A 19600-nucleotide genomic window follows, 5' to 3' on the forward strand; every position below is an offset into this window, starting at 1 on the left:
TACTGCTTATGATTCTAACAATATTTAATGTTATAAGCTCTGAAAGTCAGCTCAGGCAGTTAGCTCTTTGTTCAAAATAGGATATCAATATGCCATTTTTCTTTATTTAGAAATCAAATTTAAAGGGGATGACATTGGTCAATAAGAATACATAGACTTCATGTAAACATCTCTGTAGCATTTCAACTGTTGATTGTATTGTGTGCCCATCACCCAAAGTCACATCATTTTCTGTCACCATATATTTGTCTCTCTTTACTCCCCTCCCCCTGCTCCCTTCCCTCACAACCGTTTCACATTTGTCTATGTCCATGAGTCTCATTTTTATATCCCACTTATGTGTAAAATCATATAATTTAATACGACATTTTCTATGTAAACATACTATATTCCTAACTCATATTGAAATGCATGTACAATCATAAACCTAGCAGAATCTGAGAAATAATTCACTTTAATCTCAGCATTTACTGAAACATTAGTCATATATCAGCATAAGCTTTAATGGGTTAAAAGTATGGAACATGCTATACAGAATTAGCCTTTCTTCATTCATATCAAGATGTCTTAAACTCCTAAGTGTATGAACACAGCAGAAATGAAAATGTTTATAAATAACTAATATATATAGTTCATTTAAACTATGAACTATGTTCATATAAAATATACTTATATATATATTTATGTATTATATGCCAGGTCAACGCTCTATTCACTGAGCCACTAGCCAGAGCCCAAGTTGATATTTTTAATATGAGCTTTTTAGTGTGGCAAAGGTGAAAATAGTGTGCAAGATTCCAATTACGCTGTCACATCTCAAGCACAAAGCAAAAGGAAAAATTTATTTTAAATAGGAAAGACGTATCTTTTAATTTGAGTATAAACTGGTTAAGAAAAATCTCTTTAAACATGTATGACCATTATATTTTCTTTCTTCCCAAATTTTGAAATGTTGTCTATTCATATCTTTGTCAGAGAAGTGCAATTGTTACTGCTAAATACTGTGGAAGGACCTAGGTTATTTGCTGGTCTTCACATTTTAATGGTGGCATCCTTTTAAAGTCTTACATAAAATCCCCAGAGATCAAGAGTGACAAAATAATGATGAGGCTTCATCAGCAATTAAATTTTTCACGATCTTTAGAGGAATATCACTTTGTTTGTGGATCCTCTGAGACACCTACCTCCTCAGACCTCAGGCTGGCTTGTGTTGATCAATGATGTAAATTAAACACTTCTGTACTTAAAGGATCTTTGAAAATTTACAGACTTAAATTTCCAAAAAGGAACTTTAATTTCAAATTTATAAGTCATGCACTTAAGACAATTCTCTATTTTCCTTGCCTTCTGAAGTCCACTGATGGAAGGAAAATGAGAGAAAAATTAAGTAAACCTATAATAATTTTTTAAAAATTTGTTATACTATAAACAAAAATATTTTTATTTTCCAGTTGTAGATCTCAAAAGACAGGCTAGCATTTTGAATTTTAAAATAACCCCTGAGTTTGGGTTGCAAAATGATATAAACATGAGAAAGCCATATTTTACACATGTGAGCTTGACAGATATAGATTTCATTATTGATTTTATGGTGTATAAAGACAACTTAGTTTATAATCAAAATGAACATAAACCACAACTTTTTCTGACTCTTTCCATTTCTAGCATTTGCTAGCATCATATTTACTCGAGGCTTTCAACAAATATGTCCTTCCAGACCACTTCTGAAATCCCGGGGTTAAGAGGAATAAAGAAAGATATAATTAGCTTTTTCTTTCCCTTAAATTCAACTTGTATAGTTGAATGTTTGTGACTTACTACAAAGTCTTTGACTTAAAAATCTTTCTCACAACCACAGGCTAAATGAGAGAAAACAAATTACCTCACCTTTTCAACAAACAGGGTGGAGCAAAAGTCAGGGACCTTTTATATTAAAACTTACCAGACTGTGACAATCCTACCAAAGAGAAACCTCTGAGTTTCAGAATTTCTCTTTTGGTGAATCTGAGTACTTCTTTGACTTTTATGAAATTCCAAATGAGAGTATATATATTTCTCTGTTTGCTGTGCTGGGCAAGATCTGGTAAGAACTTGATAATTTGATTTATCTTTTTAAATTGCATATAAAATAATCAATATGGCCTGTATTGTGGGATAGAGAATGTTAACATGATATGAAAAAATACATTATGATTATGGATATTAATGATATAAAACAGATTACTATAAAGAAAGTTTGTGTGTATATATATATATATATATATGTATGTGTGTGTGTGTTTGGTAAATTGTATATTCTGTATTTCCTTTCTAGATAATTAGTAACTTGGAAACTTTTTACAAGAACATACAGAGTACAACTAAAACTATTTAAGAGAAATTAGAAGAATTCAGTAATTAATTCGTTACTTGAAAGTTTTGACATAATAAGCATCTTGTTTCAATTTCATGTGTTCAAATAACTGCTCTTTAGAAAAATTTTTACATGGGTATCTTGTCAATTGCAAAGTAAAGTAAACATATATTGCAATTTTCTTTCTTCCTTTTTCTTTGTCCTATTATGAGTAAAGCAAAAGCAAAACCCAAACTGGTTTATGTTAATAAAGTAGAACTTTCTTCTCCTATTTACTAGTTTAAGGTAATAAAGTTTACTTATTTTAATTATATCATTTATAATAATAAACAAGTTCTACTGTATGGTAATAGAAAAGTAACAAATTTAAAAACCATGATGAATTGTTTTTTTATAGGGATATTGCAAAAACAGTTTATTTTCTTTTTTGATTTCTTTAAAAGTCTTGACTGTGCACTGAAATAACCTTAAAAGTATAACCTAGAATTTCAAATTGTTTTTTGTTTCTCTTCCATTAGATATTAGAGCTAATTATAAAATTTGGAAATGTTTTATATTCTGTGGGGAGGAAGAAACTTGCCTCTGACCTCAAGGTTCATTCAGCTGATCTAATAATCAAATCGGCGTGAGACAGATTAACAAGGGCAAATAACTAAATTTTGATTTGTCACTCTACTTTTCATCTTATGCAGAATTTAAAAGACAAATGCATAAATTAAGTGTGTATCTACGTTAATGTGTGCACAATATCTAAAGATATAATTTGTGTCATCAAAAACAAACACAAATTGAGGAAAGCAGAGCTTCAAAGGAGGTTTTTTTATGTGAAAGTTAAATTTTTATTGAATCTTTATTGTCTTTTCATTGAAGTAAACTTAGAATAAATTTCAGAGAGATTGTCATAGCTTCAAGATGTTAAATATAAACCACATGATAACCACAAAGAAAACTGTTTATAAAAGACACACTGAAAAAATGAGAAGGGAATCAAATCAATTTCATTATTCCTTACTTACTGTTAATATCGAAAAGGTCATTATTCTATTTAGTCAATAGAGACAGAAACATACTTACTAACTGTTTCTGAGTGTCTCCAGTTGAAATTATAGGTAACTGCCTAACTAGTAACAAAAACAATATTAATATCAGAAAGTCAGCCACATAAATGTGGAATATGAACTGACAAAGAGTTTAGAAACCAGAACTTCAAATTTCTGCCTTTCAAGTGAAGGTGCTACCATTATGCATTACAGAAACATAAAATGCCTGTCAAGAAACTTCCAAATGAGTAAAATATAAATGACAAACTGTGTATCAGTATTGTTTAAATTCTGTATTTAAATTGTAGGGGTTCTAAACGAGTCACCCTAAGATGTCTGTGGTATTCACATTGTTTGAGCTAAATCCAACCAAGACCCTGCAGGTGCCACCGAAACGTCTGCCCTCTCCCCTTAACTATCTAGAGGAATTTGAATTAGGGGCCTTACTCATTATAAGAGATAATCTAGAAATAACCCTTTTATTTATTTTTTTTAACTGATCCACATGAGCAGGGTAAACTTCTAATTGCTTAACAGCTGCTCTTATCGTCTGCGGATGACTTGACCCCAAAGCCCACGCTGCCTCTCCTCATCCTTAGCTTAGAATGTCATATATACCACTTACCCTTTCTGTCTTTGAATCTCTCATGTATGCAGGGTTCCCACGCATGCGTATGTATTAAATCTGCCATTGTTTGTTTAAAAATTCAAGACTATTTTGAGTTGCTATAGTGATCATGAATAACATAGTATATTGCCAGGTGTCCCCATTCAGCTTCATTAATCTATCAATTTTCGATTCAGTTTCACAGGCCTCTTTTCCATTGATTGTAATTTCACTCACGCCCTTTTATTAGCTGTAAAAGATCATTTTTCTTGGGCATTCTCTCCCTCTTGTAGTCATCTCATTGAGACAGTACTTAAGAACTGCATTGCAACACGAATAAATCTAGACGGTTTGCTTTTCTTTTGCATCAAGTGTCTTTTTTCATTGTTTTACTTTCAACTTATAAATGTCTATAGATCTAAAGTATGTGTCTTATAGTTAACATATGTTCGAATGCTTCTGGTCTTTTTTTATTCTGTCAATCTTGGTCTTTTGATCGGGGAGGAGGTTAAACCATTTATATTTAAAGTAACTACCGGTAGGATATCACTTTTGGCATTTCGTTATTTTCTGTGTGTTTTGTAGCTTTTTCGTTTTTGTCTCTTATTCCTCCATTACTGTCTCTTTTTGTGTTTAGTTGATTTCTTTTGTATTGATAGATCAAAATTACAATAATGCTATTTTTTGTACATGTCCATACATTTGCCTTGACTAGAGCAGTTTATATTTTTATATGACTTAAAGTTAACTGTCTATGTTCTTTCATTTCAACTTGAAGGGCTGCTGTTAGCATTTCATGTAGAGCAGATCTAGTGGAAATGGACTCCTTCAGTCTTTGTTTGTCTGGGGATGTTTAATCTCTCTTACTTTTGAAGGGCAGTATTGCTGGATATAAAATTCTAGGTTGAAAGTTTTCCCTTTTTACAGTTTTAAAAAACCATTTTACTGCATCTGGCTTGAAAAGTTTTTGCTGAGAAATATTGGAGACTCTTATGTTTTGATGCGCCTTGAACTTTTTCATTCCATTTCTAAAGGCTACCAGAATTTAGTTAGTTTAATGCTGGAGACTTTTACAGTACATTAGTTAACTTTTAGTATTATTTAAAAACTTATTTTTATTTTCTTTACCTGATATTATTACCAATGAGATGACGTCATAATAAAGCCAAACAAAACCCAAAGAAAACAGATTCTCAGTGGCATTAGACATAAAGCAGTTAGTAGTCACACTTGCAGAGAAAGGTTGGAGTTCAAGTATATAGATGGCACTGCTCTTCTCTTTATTTATCTATTTATTATTTTTTTTTTTTATTTTAGTGAGAGGAGGGGAAGCAGAGAGACAGACTCCCGCATGCACTCTGACTGGGATCCACCCAAAAAGCCCACCAGGGGACAATGCTCCATTGCTTAGCAACCAAGCTATTTTAGCATCTGAGACAAGGCCATGGAGCCATCCTCAGCACCCAGAGCCAACTTGCTCAAGCCAACTGAAGCATGGCTATGGGAGGAGAAGAGAGAGAAGGGAGAGAAAAGGGCGGAGAAGCAGATGATTGCTTCTTCTGTGTGACCTGACCAGGAATCAAACCCAGGACATCCACATCCCAAACACTCTACCACTGAGCCACTGGCCAGGGCCTGCTCTTCTTTTTCAATCACAGTTGACATTCACTATTATATCAATTTCAGGTGTATACCATAGTGGTTAGACATTTATATAACTTATGATCTTCCCAGTAAGACTAGTACACACCTGGCATTATACATAGTTATTACAATATTATCAACTACATTCCCTTTGCTGTACTTTACATCCCTTTGAAATTGTTTAACTGTCAATTTGTACATTTTAATCCCTTTACCCTTTTCACCCAGCCCCTCTTCTTCTCTCCCGTTTGGAAACCATTTATTTGTTCTCTGTGCGTATGAGTATGTGTCTGGTTTTTGTTGTTGTTGTTTATTTTGTCCTTTGGACTCCATATATAAGTAAAATACAACATTTGTCTTATTTCACTTATCATAATACTTTCTAGGTCCATCTCTGCTCTTCTTGGGTTGATTCACTAGCATGTTTGATTACTGATTGGCTGTCCGCAGCTGGGGAGACCGGCATAACTGGGGAACTTAGCTCTTTTACCTCTGTCTCCTTCTGTTAGCAGCCAGACCAGAGATATTTTCATGCTGATGGCAGAGGGATGGGAGACAAAGCCCCAAAGTGCAAGCTCATTTCAAGTCCCTGCTTGCATTACATTTATCAATGCCCTATCCTCCAAGGCAAGCTGTATTATTTCTGTCCATATCATGAAATGAGGCACGTCACCCTTCCTACATGGGAGAAAAACAAGGCAAATGGAATGGAGTCAGGAAAAGGTGCTGAATTAGAGTCCTCATTTAAATCTAGTATATCAACCTACTTCCCTTTTATTTTATTTTGAGTAGAGTATACTCATCTCTTTATTTAAATTTTTTTATTCTTTCTAATACTTATAGCTAAGTATTTCTATGAAAGATGAGATTTTTTGCTTTTAATATGCAGGCTTTATAAAGTTACATAACTGTTTATATGTCATATATATTTTTTCTCTAGTGTAATGTTATCGTTTTCTGCTTTCTACTTTCTCTATTTCCTTTACCATTTTCTTCTTGTCTTTGGTGTACATACACTGTTTGCTATATTTGTATATATTTTTGGTGTGTAGAAAGTGATAAGTACTGTTTTATATAGTACAGTGGTTGACGTTTAATGTTTTCATATTTTTTAAACCCACACTTTTTTATTAAAGTTCACCATTTCACACCTTTGAATTCCCCAATTACAGATCTTTTTGTACCACACTTACTTGCTCTCTACTTCTTTAAATCAACATTCCCATCTTTTTAGTATATTGATGTATCCTAATATTTACATATTCATATTGAACATCTGAACAGGAATGACTTTTGATATTCCATTTATGTTTTATGTATTTTATAATATTTCCACCTAAAACTGGGTCTACTTGTTTCCATGCTCACCTTCGATCTCTTTATATTGTGAGTTTCTGTGGATATTGTTTTCAATAATTCTAGCATTTATTTAACAGTGATGACATAAGGAACTTTCTTGTCTCACTTATGGGTGGTATACTTCAGGAAGAATATAAAATTATTAGGCCACAAACTTTTCCACTTATAATATTTATTTATTATACTTTTACCTATTGTTTTAGAAGACAGATCTGAAGTTGTTCTAACTTTATTTTCTGCCTTTATATTTTACAGTGCTTTTCTCTTTTATCAAAACCCAAACAGTTTCTAGAGAAACTCCTGGTGAGTCTTATCAACTTATTTTCTCTAGATTTCAGTTTGCACACACTGGTATGCAATTATTTCCTTAATTATTGAAACTACTATTCTCTCTCTCTCCACAAATATTGGCCTCCCCACCCCCAGGGGAATGCTGATGATTTTTTAACTGAATCATCATTGCCTGTCCCATATCTGTCTTTTCCTTTGTAATTTTAATCTTTCTTCCTTTATTTCCTACTTTGACGTGACCTTTCTTTGTGTGTTTTAGCATCTCTCATGTGAATTTCTACTCAGCAATTGCATTTTTACTTTTCCAGGAGTATCTCATTACCATAGGTTTCATCTTAACCTGTTGTATTCTTACCCTAATAAATTTTCTCTTAATATCCTCCTGCTCCTTCTTTGGAGACAAGATTTTTCTTGCTGTCTAATGAAGGTACTATAGTTTTACTGCAATTACTTTTACATTCGGTAATAGAAAATAGATTTCTTTGTTGATTGTTTTGGGTGATTTATTTTACTCATTTTCTACCAGGGATCTTACTGGTTTATGTCTCATTACTCATTCCAAGGCCATGTAAAAATTGCACTTGGCTTTGAATGGACCAGCAGTTGAGATGTTTCCATTGCATTTGGCCTTCTCACAATGCCAGATCTTGGAAAGCTGAGGTACACAATTTCTCACACAATTTGTTGAGTGTATTAGGAACTGATCTGTCTGGTGGTGTAATTTACTCCTTTTCTTAACTTCCTCACTCCCTGGTACTTAAAACAAATAAAGTACCAAAGCTTTTCATTTGTCCAAATATCTCTCCACTGTTAAATTAACTTGGGAATTAAACGCAGGTCTTGTTTCCCCTTCATTGCCTTCCTTCCCTATCATCTTTCAAATAAATGTGACAATATCACATATATACTTCCGAAATCAGAATGATTTTAAGTATGAAATGTTAACACATTATTATAGTTTATCAAATATATAGTATATATATATATATTAAAAATATATTTATAGGCCCTGGCTGGTTGGCTCAGTGGTAGAGCGTCGGCCTGGCGTGCAGGAGTCCCGGGTTCGATTCCCGGCCAGGGCACACAGGAGAAGCGCCCATATGCTTCTCCACCCCTCCCCCTCTCCTTCCTCTCTGTCTCTCTCTTCCTCTCCTGCAGCCAAGGCTCCATTGGAGCAAAGTTGGCCTGGGCACTGAGGATGGCTCCATGGCCTCTGCCTCAGGCTCTAGAATGGCTCTGGTTGCAACAGATCGACTTCCCGGATGGGCAGAGCATTGCCCCCTGGTGGGCATGCCGGGTGGATCCTGGTCAGGCGCATGCAGGAGTCTGCCTGACTGCCTCCCCGTTTCCAACTTCAGAAAAAAAATACAAATATATATATATACACACACATATATATACATATATTTATTTATTTATTTATTTATCAAATATGTATATATGTAGTTTACTCAATCAAATTATTTTTTCTGGGCATTTAAATTACTTGTATTTATCCATATTGAAATAACATGTTAGTTTATTTTAAAATGTGTTTGGGGCCTATTATCTTGGGATAAACTATTAGAAATGGAATTACTTGCATAAAGTATACTGTTTCTGTGAATTTTTTATATATCTCATAATTTTTTTCTCAAATTTTCTTACCAAGTTAAACTTTTAGAAGTAGTACAAGCATATACTCTTATTAAAAATTTGATATTATATACTTATTTTGAAAAAAATGTACAATTATTTAAAACTATGAAAAAGAAGCAGCCATTGTTTCACTGTTTGGCAATAGCTATTGCTATTGATTTAGCTTAGGTATTTATTTTCTTCCCTAGTTCCTTATAGGTAAGGTAGAAAGATTAGTTAGATTCACAAATAGATACAGAGATACATAGACACATAGATACATCAGATGCATACGTGGATGAGAACACTGGACATTTTTGTGTGATTATGTATAAACCTGTAATTAATGTCTTTACATTTAATATAATTGTTTATTTCATTAATATATATCTTAGAAAACCAGAAAGGGTAAACATATTAAGATTGTATGTGTATGGTATACACACTCACATGTAAAATGTCAAAACAATGTTGTGTTAACTTACGTCTCAGCACCCATAGATATGAATATTTGTTACATTTACCTTCACAAAGATTGTGTATGAAAAGGATTTTTCTACTATCAATTAATTTGATAAAAAGAAATGATACCAAATTGTTTTGATATATATTTTTTCGGTTACTATCCAGGTAAAATGTATTTTTTCAAATGCTTATTATCCACATATAGCTATTTTCTGCAGAATTTCTGTTAAAGTTCATAATAAATTTATCTACTTTTATTGGTCTGCATAATGTTTTGTTAAAAATATTAATTTTACTCACACTTGCTATTTTTACAGATAAAAATTATAAATATAGGTAATATATATGTATAATATATAAAAATATATAAATTTATGTGAGAGGAGGGAAGATAGACAGACTCCTACATGTGCCCTGACCGGCATCCACCTGGCAACCTCTGTCTGGGGCTGATTCTCTGCCCACCTGGGACCATGCTTGCAACCAAGCTATTTTTTTTTATCTTTTTTTTTTTTAATAATTTTATTTTTTTTAATGGGGTGACATCAATAAATCAGGATACATATATTCAAAGATAACAAGTCCAGGTTATCTTGTCGTTCAATTATGTTGCATACCCACCACCCAAAGTCAGATTGTCCTCTGTCACCTTCTATCTCAACCAAGCCATTTTTAGCGCCTGAGGCTGAGGCTCCACAAAGCCATCCTCAGCACCCAGGGCTGATGTGCTCAAATCAATTGAGCCATGGCTGGAGGTGGGGAAGAGAGAGAAGGACAAAGAAGGGGTGTGGGGAAGAGGAGAGAAGCATATGGTTGCCTCTCCTATGTGCCTTGAGCTGGAATCGAACCTGGGACTTCCACATACCGGGTCAACGGTCTACAGCTGAGCCAAGCAGCCAGGGCCTATTTCTGTTTTTTATTATAAATTTTAAATACTTCTAGCTCAAAAAATTCTTTTTACACAATCAACAAATCAACATGGTAGTTACTTAATAAATTATGTTGAAGTGCTAATGAAATGAAATCCTCCCAACACTTCAGTTCAATTCTAATTCTTGCAAGAGCAACAGGAATGGAATCAAATACTATCTCCATACTCAGTTTGACTAAATCTTTTTTTATTTTTATTTCAGAGAATAAAAGACCATGCCTTAAATTCTCTGAACTAAGTATAATGGATTCCTTCAAAGATCTGTTTCATCCCAGAATTCAGATGTTTGTGGTCATGTACACAAAGAACAACCTCAACTGTGCCGAGCCGCTGTTTGAACAGGATAACTCACTGAACGTCAATTTCAACACAAGCAAGAAAACCGTGTGGCTAATTCATGGATACAGACCCATGGGCGCCGTCCCATCCTGGCTTCACAACTTTCTAAAGATTTTGTTGAATCGGAATGATATGAATGTCCTTGTCGTAGACTGGAACCGGGGCGCTACAACGCTTATTTACAATAGAGCAGTTAAAAACACCAGGAAAGTTGCTGTGAGTTTGAGTAAGAGCATTCAGGAGCTTTTGGTAAGTCTGAAATGTTATGTTATATATACAGTGTGTTATACAAGACTACAAAGTATATATTAATAATGTTTTTTGATACCTTTAATGTTTAGTGCTTTTTTCTTATAAACATTCAGAATTACTGCTTTGATATGCTCATGTGTGCAGCCCTCTTTGTGTGTGTGTGTGTGTGTGTGTGTGTGTATAAATGGGTAATTTTATACCTAGACATGACCAGTCTTACTTTTGAAAAAGGATCTTAAAGACTAAGTTATTGTGTTTTACCTAAAAATTTTTAAGAATTTAAGTTTTTAACTCTACCAAACAGAGTTCAGGGTAAGGTAATGATTCTATGTGGACATAAGGCATAAACTATAAAATCATTAGCTACTTTAGATATTTTTTCTAAGGTATGGCTACTATGTTTACAGTTAATCAAGTGTGAATTTGTAAAAATCAGGGAGAAACAACTTGACGAGGAGCTTCCTTCTGCCAACCTTGGAGACAGGCCTCAGTTTCTCTCACATTTGTCCAGCATTTAGGGGCAGGGTTGGGGCGGGTGAGATAAGTTCAGGGCGGTTTTCGGTCATCTTTCTTTACTGAGTCAGCCCATATGGAGATCCACGTCTGCTCCAGGGAGAGGTGGTTGCCATGGGTACTCAGGAGAAAGAAGCGTGATATCTGATTTGGGGGCATTCAAAGGCAGGCAGTCTGCCTTTCAACTTTGTTGTGTCTACGTTCCAAGTCCCTGTGGAAACTGAGCAAACACAACACAGCCAAGAAGTAGTTCCATGGAGTGATTAGGGGTCAGACTGGGGGGTTTCAAACACCAAATCCCACCATCATCTGTGTGACTGAGCGATGGCTTAAGTTTGCCATCTTGTCTCCTGAGCCATACATTTGGAATAGCAAAACGTTCTAACAATATTTAAGTATTAAATGAAATGAATTCTTAACTAGTGCCTATCATATAATAATCATTGAATAAAATCAACTTTCCATTATTTTTACATACTCGGATTTGGAGAAAGCTAGGTCACCCCTCTGGAGAGGCAGAGGAATTAAAGGACGCACCTGTTTTTACTGACAGTCTACATTGCATAACGGATTCTTTCTTACAGCAGTGAACTTTAACTAATTAGCATGTACCTCAAAGAGAGGGAAATAGGACTGTGAAATAGAACTTTAAGAAAATGTGAGGTGTTTGAGAATTTTCTCAGAGTTCTTTGCTGACAAAGGCTTTATTAAGGAGAAGAGATGCAAAGATCAGTGTCATTGAACTGGAAAGTGCCACTCCCTCAGGGCTCTGGGCACTACTCTGAAAAATTCAAAGAAAATTATCACCCTCTGTTTGGAAAACATGAGTCTAGTTTCCCATTAGAAGTCAACGCTTCACATCTTTCACGAGTCACCAGATGTGTCACTGTGGAAACTGGACCCTTGAGAGATGGGGGAAAAATTTGCCCTCATTTAAGCTCCTAATTCACCCCTACCCCATGCCTACTGAGGCATGAAACTCTAAGAGGTGTTTACAATTTGAGCTTGAAAGATCAGATTTTGTCAGTCTCCAGTTTGTGATCTGGGGAAATCACTTAAAATCCATGAGTCTCATTTGACCATCTCTAAAGTGAGCATGATTATTCACACTATTCAGGCTTCCGAGAATTTTGGACACTATCTGATTAGTATAGATTGTGGAGTTAAACAGACCTGGACGTGAATTCTATCCTTTCCCCGTATAGTAATAAACATATGTGGCTTTGTGTAATTTATTATCAATTTACATTTACTGAGCATTTCGGAAGTTCCAGAAAGATTTAGGCAATAGGATGATGAAAGGTAGAAACCTCAGGACAGAGCAAAAACACAAGGTTGATGTGTTTCAAAAGGATTGTTTATTTAAAACACCTGGATGCAAATGTACCGAGAGGGATGAAGCCATGTTGGTCAAGGGGAGGATTGGAGTAAGGTTTCTATGGTTTAGTCAGGGCTCTTGGAAAAAGCTGCTGACGTCACTGCCTCTATAGGTAGAAGGCAATATTTTTTAGTATGTAGATTGGAGAGGTGCTACAGTTTTTCCAAATCGTTTATTTCCCTGCTCAACTGTCTAAGGGAGGCCTGTGCTCGTTCAAAAGGCCCTGGGTTGGCGGGCAGGCGGAGGCTTCAAGCAGGCCAGCACGCGCCCTGCTCTGGTTTGCACTGCCCTTGGGGGGCGGGGCTGATCCTTTAGATTACCATCACAAGATAGCGCCTCTGGGGCGATGTTAGGCTTTTACAAACATTATTGTGATTTAAAACTCCTCTAATTGTCAGGTAGGTCCCTTTCCCTGACTAAAGATAAACTTTTTGCTACATTTCAAAGCGAAGGCCAGGAAGCCATTAAGCAAGAGAATAGCAAGCAAATTTCACTACAACCTCACAGTGGGAGAGGAAAGTGTTCTGTCTTGAGCCCGGGGAAGAAGTTGGGTGACTGGAATTTGGGTTTTAAAGGGGGCTCTGGTTTTAAAAGCGCCCTGAACCCAAACGTTACAGATAAAAGTAAATAACTCATAGGACCATTTTAAACACTAAATGTGAGATTTATGAAGCACTTATCAATGTAGCTAGTGCAAAGTAAGTACCCAATGTTTCATGATTATTGTTATAAAATACTTTATTAATTAAATGTATTATTTTGCATAATAGATATTAGATGACAAAGCTTTCAATTGTTTTAAATAAAATTTTAATGTAATTATTAAAATGTATAAAGAAAAATTGGATATTTTATAGAAGGTGAAAAAAATAATAGTTTTGAAATTAAAAAGTTTTATTTCCTATTTCCCAGAAATGGGTTAAACGAGAAAAAAATAACAAATTGAGAAGACTGATGCAATAGATATGATTTGTTATTCTATGAAATGGAAATCCTAATACTGCGATTTTAATTGCAGAAGCATGGAGCGTCTCTTGATAATTTTCATTTCATAGGTATGAGCTTAGGGGCTCATATTAGTGGATTTGTTGGAAAGATGTTTCAAGGTCAACTTGGAAGAATAACAGGTAAAATGTTTTTGAAAAAAATTAATGTTAGCATACTTTAAATATCAGAAGTTACTTTATTTAAAATTTACTAAATATAACATTTAAGCAATAAAAATGATGCACCATTTCTTTTTTTATATTATATTCAAATGTTATCTTTGTTTTAGTTGGACTTTGAAGTCTTGTTTTGTTCTTAACTGAGCTTAACTTAGAAAACGGCAAAGAATCAGATCAACTTCTGCAAAGCAAGGTGAATTTTAAGGACGCATTATTATCACAACCTAGAGGAAACTTTGGTTCATTCAACAAAAACTTTTTTCATGCATTAACTAAAATTATAAACATGCACTGTATTTCATTGTCACAAACTGATGCATTTCAATTCTTTTAAAAACTTCCTGGAACCACAACAGAATCAGGGGCAGGTATTCGAGCTCAAGGGATTCCAGCTCCCAGTTTCTCTCAGCTTGCCTGAACAGTTACCTCATGCAGTAAGCTTGGTAACCAAATCATGCTGACACGATTTCCATGCTTCCCTTTAGGAATGCTGATAAGTTATTTTTTTAGAATCACAGATGTCCTTTGCATTGGAAGACTTCCATTTCAGGTGGGCATGAGTTGGCTGGAAGGCCACGGAGCCTGGCTGCACAGGGTCAACTGTGCACGTCTGAGGAGGTGATGGAAATGGCGCCCCCTTGAGGTGTCTGGTCTGCAGCCTCACGGCACAGCAGCCCATGCCAGGAAAACCATGGCCGTCTGGTCTTCCTAGCTCTGGGGTGCAGCCTACGTACTCAGAGAACCCAAATCGGAGCACAAGTCTTCTTTTTCTCTGCCCCCTGTCTCTTAGGAGCACGTTTTGGTTTTAGGGGACAGTAGCCGAAGTGGCTTAGCTAGACACAGCAAGCGTGCTTCCACTTCTTTAGGGTGGACTTGCCACTGGAGGGTGCTAGCCAGCGTCTCTCTAACCAGCGTCTCTCCCTGCCTCTGATGCCTTCCAGCCAGGAGGTTCTGTTCCTCAGCACCAACTCATCTAAAGGGTTCCCTGGACCTCACAGTAAACCTAAGTGTCAATCAATGAGTATTTCATTTTATTCTATTATTATTTTATTTTTCAGTTACCATTGACATTCAATACAATATTATATTAGTTTCAAGTATTCAGGATACTGGTTAGACACTTATATAATTTACAAAGCGACCTCATTCAATAATTCTAGTACCCAACTGGAACCAGGATGGTGGTGATTCTAGAATTGTTGGATACTATCCCTCCCCAACAAATTGAGCTTCTTAAAGATTATGCAGGTCCATGTCCATAGAAGATCTGTGATAATTTCAAGTGTGAATAAAAGATGAGAGTGTTTTTTAGTGACATTAAACAAAGGGGGAAGGGAGATATGGGTAATTTGTACAGATTATTAGGATGTTTACTAGCCTTTAAGTATACCTTACCATGATCGATTTTCATACCATCGTCATTATACAAATGTGAAAACTGAGGCTAACGCAGTGAACATGAGAGGATTCAAGTTAGCAAGCAGCAGCTTAAGCCAGGATTTACACGAAGGCCTAGCTCCCAAAACCCGCTCTCTTTCGATCACCACCCTAGCTCAGTGTAAACTGGTGGGAAGCCTACTTTACTTCAAGGTCAGTTTACTCACATAGTTAGTCCATTTTGAAAGGTTCCACAATGCCAAGCAATTATGAAAGTTAACAAGGACAGAAAATGTGGTGCTTCTACATCAGAATAATCTATGGGAATAGAAGTGTCTGCCGTGTGCAATAAGTGGGCTAAATAAACTAGGAATAATAGAAGGGCCTGAGATAAGCAACGTTATATTTTACTTTTAAAAACATCTTCTTAAGATGATTGCGTCTCCCATGCATAGATCTCAAGGTGTTGGACTTAATCTCCTCCCTCTTTTTTTTGACACACTCTGGCAGGTAATGAACCTAGAATTTTTATTTAGAATGCCAAATACATTAGAAATATATTCATATTCCATGGAACTTTTAATATATTTTTTCCTTACGTATGTATGGTAAACTTTTGTGAGAAATGAAGGATAAATAAGTGTGTTTATTTAAATAGAAAATAGTAATAAATTTGTTAGATCCCACAGCACAAATTTCTTCTAACACCTAAAAGTCATTTTAGACATATAGATAGGTCCAAGATGAACTAGGAAGTTACAAGGGTCAAGGCAGGATCAGGAAGATACTGATTTTTAACCCTGTCAGGACTATAGTAGTTGATTACTAAAGTTTTACTAATTTATTTTCTAATCACATCTTTAAAAACATACTTAAAGAAAAACTACAGTGTTTTGTTGAGACATTGATAGTGTGGCTTAATACCGTATTGTTAATAAACTTTGAGGATTGGTAAAAAGTATTATTGAAATAGTAAAGATAATTGCTTGGTTTTAGACAAGTTTATGCTAAAATTGTACATTGCTTATGTTTATGATGTAATAATGATGCAAGCATATGATTCCATGAACACTATATTAGGACTTGATTAATAGATTGACAGTTCCTTTCTTGAATTTTAGGTCTTGACCCTGCCGGGCCAAAATTCTCGGGAAAACCATCAAATGACAGATTAGATTACACTGACGCGCAGTTTGTGGACGTCATCCATTCTGATAGCGATGGTAACGATGCAGGATTCATTGCTTAATTATTTAAAAATAAAAAATGGATATAGATGCTTGGATAGAACACAAGAAGGGAAAGAGTAGTTTATCAAGTGTTGAGAAGTCTCTATGTAGCGATTCAGTTTCCCACAAGTGCTGTTTTTTGAGTTAGTGAAATCCCGTGATGCCAGATGGCGCTGTTTGCCTTCAGCTTCTGATTTAGTCAGTTTCCCCCGCGCTTAATGTATTGAGGTTACTACGATTCTCTCCACGCGATGTCTCTCTGTGATTATATCAGCTAGGACAGGGTGCAGCTGTTCAGGCACAGACAGAGAAGACTTTTCCCAAAAGGGAGCAAAATGATTTTTCTGTTGTTTTCAATCATCTTCCTGACGATGTCAACAGACTGTTTATTATTGGTAATCTGGGGCAGAGTAATTGGGCAGACACTTTCAAGGAATAATTTAGACAACCTCGAACCCCTCTGAAACACGGTGCACTCATATTTATCGAGCATTTCCTATACATAGGCAGTGTTTTAAGTGCTGTATGTGAATTCATTACACAATTGTTCTAAGTCCCTTTGAGATAAGTGAACGTTATTGTCCACGTTTTACCGACCAGGGCAGCTAGGGTCCAGGTGACAGGCCCGTAGGAGGCCTCGGCAGGATTTGAAACCATCCCTCCTGATTACAGAGTCTGTGCTTTGTCTGGCAGGCTGCCCTGATCAAGGTGTGGTTGTGGGCGAGGGGGAAAGACTGGGCTCAGCTAGAGACAGGAGGAAGTGACACTGGAGACGGCCTTGGCCTTCCTGTTTCCTCAGCTTTCTTTCCAGTTTGGTCCAGGTAATGTATTTGCTCCCACACTCGTCTGAATTTACTTTGTGGTGATCCGTACTGGTACTGTTGTGTGGAATGTGAATGCCACAGAGGACATTTTCAACTTCTGTGTCTATATGCCAATGGGCTGTGCCTCTAATGGAAACAATTCTCCTTATTTGGAATCTCAGTTCACCTAAAGGGCCTGAGTCTCATCTTCCTAGGACAGTAACCCGGCCCCTCGAGTCTCTGTGTCCCCAGCCCTCTGGCTGCCACGTTGCACGCACGGCACGCCTGCTGCCCGGTCACTCTCACGTGCTTCATCTGAACTCTTTTCTTTTTCTTCTGAAATCCCAACTTCTCTTCTGCCCATGGCCTTTCGAGTTAGCTCTTTATACTTTTTCTTGTATGGTTTGCATTTTTTACTTTTCCTGATAGACTCTTTTGTATTATTATCTTGTATAATCATTTCCTGGTAGCCACAGGGGATTGATTCCAGGACCCACACTGATACCAAAATCTGCAGCTGCTCAAGGCCCTTATACATATTAAATGGTGTAGTATATGCATTAACCCCACACACATCCTCTGGTGTACTTTCCTTTCTGAATCATTCTAATCCCTAATATAATATAAAGGCTCCGTCCATAGTTGTGCTATTGTATTGTTTAGGGAATACTGACAAGGACAAAAGTCCGTAATATTCATTACAGATGCCACCCTCATAGGTCCAACCAGTAGTTCACTCATGTCAGCAACAATGTAACATTCTTTTCTGAACATTTTGTTCTGCAGTTGGTTGAGTCTATGCATGCAAGAACCCAATGGGCCAGCTCTACTCTTAACATCTTTTGATGATAGCCTTTCAGATCTGAGTTGCCACTAGATGCCACAGAATTGGCATCTTGGCTTGATCTTCTCATGACAGTCACCAATGGGGAACAGAGGTTTTTGACCCGACATATTCACCTGATATGTGGATTAATATCACAAATACAGGGCGGGGCAAAAGGAGGTTTACCGTTGTGAGTATGCAAAACAGTCAATTCTTATGTTATTATATATTCATTACTGTACTATTTTCCTTACTAACAAATATAAACCTATTTCTCCCCACCCTGTATACTGATACTCTAAGGAAGCCTGACACAAAAACATACGTGAAATATGAGTGAATTTATTTATATTTTCAAAACTGCCAAATCTAAATCATAATGTCTTGGGGAGACATGTTTAAAAGGTAAAGAATAGCAAAATAACTTATTTTATTCACAGAAAAGATAACTTTTATTATTATTATTATTATTAGAGGAAAGAGAGACACTGGTGATTGGATAAGGGCACACTTCGGGCTTCTAAGTTACTATTTTCTGACATGAGTGTCAAGTGGCGAAGTGGCTACTGGCTTTATAATAATCACTAGCACCAACCACCTGGGTCCTGACCCCTGTCACAACATCCCCAGTAGTGAGGCCTAGACTTCAATATGTTTAAAACTTCTATTAGTAACTCCGATACAAGTTCATGGGTGTGAGAACTAGTAGTTTGAATCCATTTCTTAAGTTGTTCTGTGGTTTGTTAATTATAATAGAAAATAGGGTGCTTTTATCAAAGTGTAACATTTGCTTCTGAGTAAAAACATAAGATAAAAAGTAACCACTAGCATCATGCTCTAGGTTCTTGTCTGCATCTGTGTTACGTAACAGTAACAAGAGAATTCAGAGCCCATGTATGCTCTCCTCACCCTTCTTGAAAGCAAGGGAACGAATGACCTAGCAGACAAACCTGTTCTGCCCCTCCATCTGATAAAAGGGCAATAACATGCCTGACTTGTCTACTTGTAAGCTAATAATAAATACCTTGCTTTGCCTCGATTCCTGAGCGGTCCTCTTGGTTGATTCTGCTTCAGTGGCCGATTGGAGGAAATGATGGCTCTGAACCTGGAACCCTGAGACTTGGAACTTCATGCTGAGTTCAGATATGAGGAAATATTGAAGAACTCAAAAGTTATTGGACTTTTCTAAGGGGGAGAATCAGGGGTCATTTTCTGGAGATTGTTTATCTTTGATTAAATTCCACAAGCTAAATGGACAATAGGATGTAAAGAGAGATTGTTAGCTTACCCTTTCCACTGTCGCAATCAAATCACAACTACACAGTCTCTGAATGCTAAGGGCTTCTAATGAAGCCGGGTAAATCATGCTGGTCTTTCCTTATCTGCTAAATCCCCTCCCCCATGCCCTAT

At 36.2% G+C, this 19600-nt stretch overlaps 1 protein-coding gene across 2 annotated transcripts in view; it reads left to right on the forward strand.

Annotated features, from left to right (window-relative positions):
• Nucleotides 1-1960: 1960 nt before the first annotated feature.
• The window catches only part of LIPI (lipase I), a 37779-nt gene continuing 20139 nt past the window's right edge, over nucleotides 1961-19600 (forward strand). Inside the window, exons 1-4 of one of the 2 annotated variants that reach the window (XM_066241281.1) lie at nucleotides 1961-2083; nucleotides 10510-10895; nucleotides 13808-13916; nucleotides 16454-16555. In XM_066241281.1, coding sequence (XP_066097378.1) covers nucleotides 2026-2083; nucleotides 10510-10895; nucleotides 13808-13916; nucleotides 16454-16555 — 655 coding nt within the window. In that variant the 5' untranslated portion in view covers nucleotides 1961-2025. Of the gene's footprint in view, nucleotides 2084-10448; nucleotides 10896-13807; nucleotides 13917-16453; nucleotides 16556-19600 lie in introns of those variants that run through there. The other variant, XM_066241280.1, reaches the window with a different exon arrangement.

Source organism: Saccopteryx bilineata, chromosome 8, assembly GCF_036850765.1.
Source record: "Saccopteryx bilineata isolate mSacBil1 chromosome 8, mSacBil1_pri_phased_curated, whole genome shotgun sequence".
NCBI classification, from domain to species: Eukaryota; Metazoa; Chordata; class Mammalia; order Chiroptera; family Emballonuridae; genus Saccopteryx; species Saccopteryx bilineata.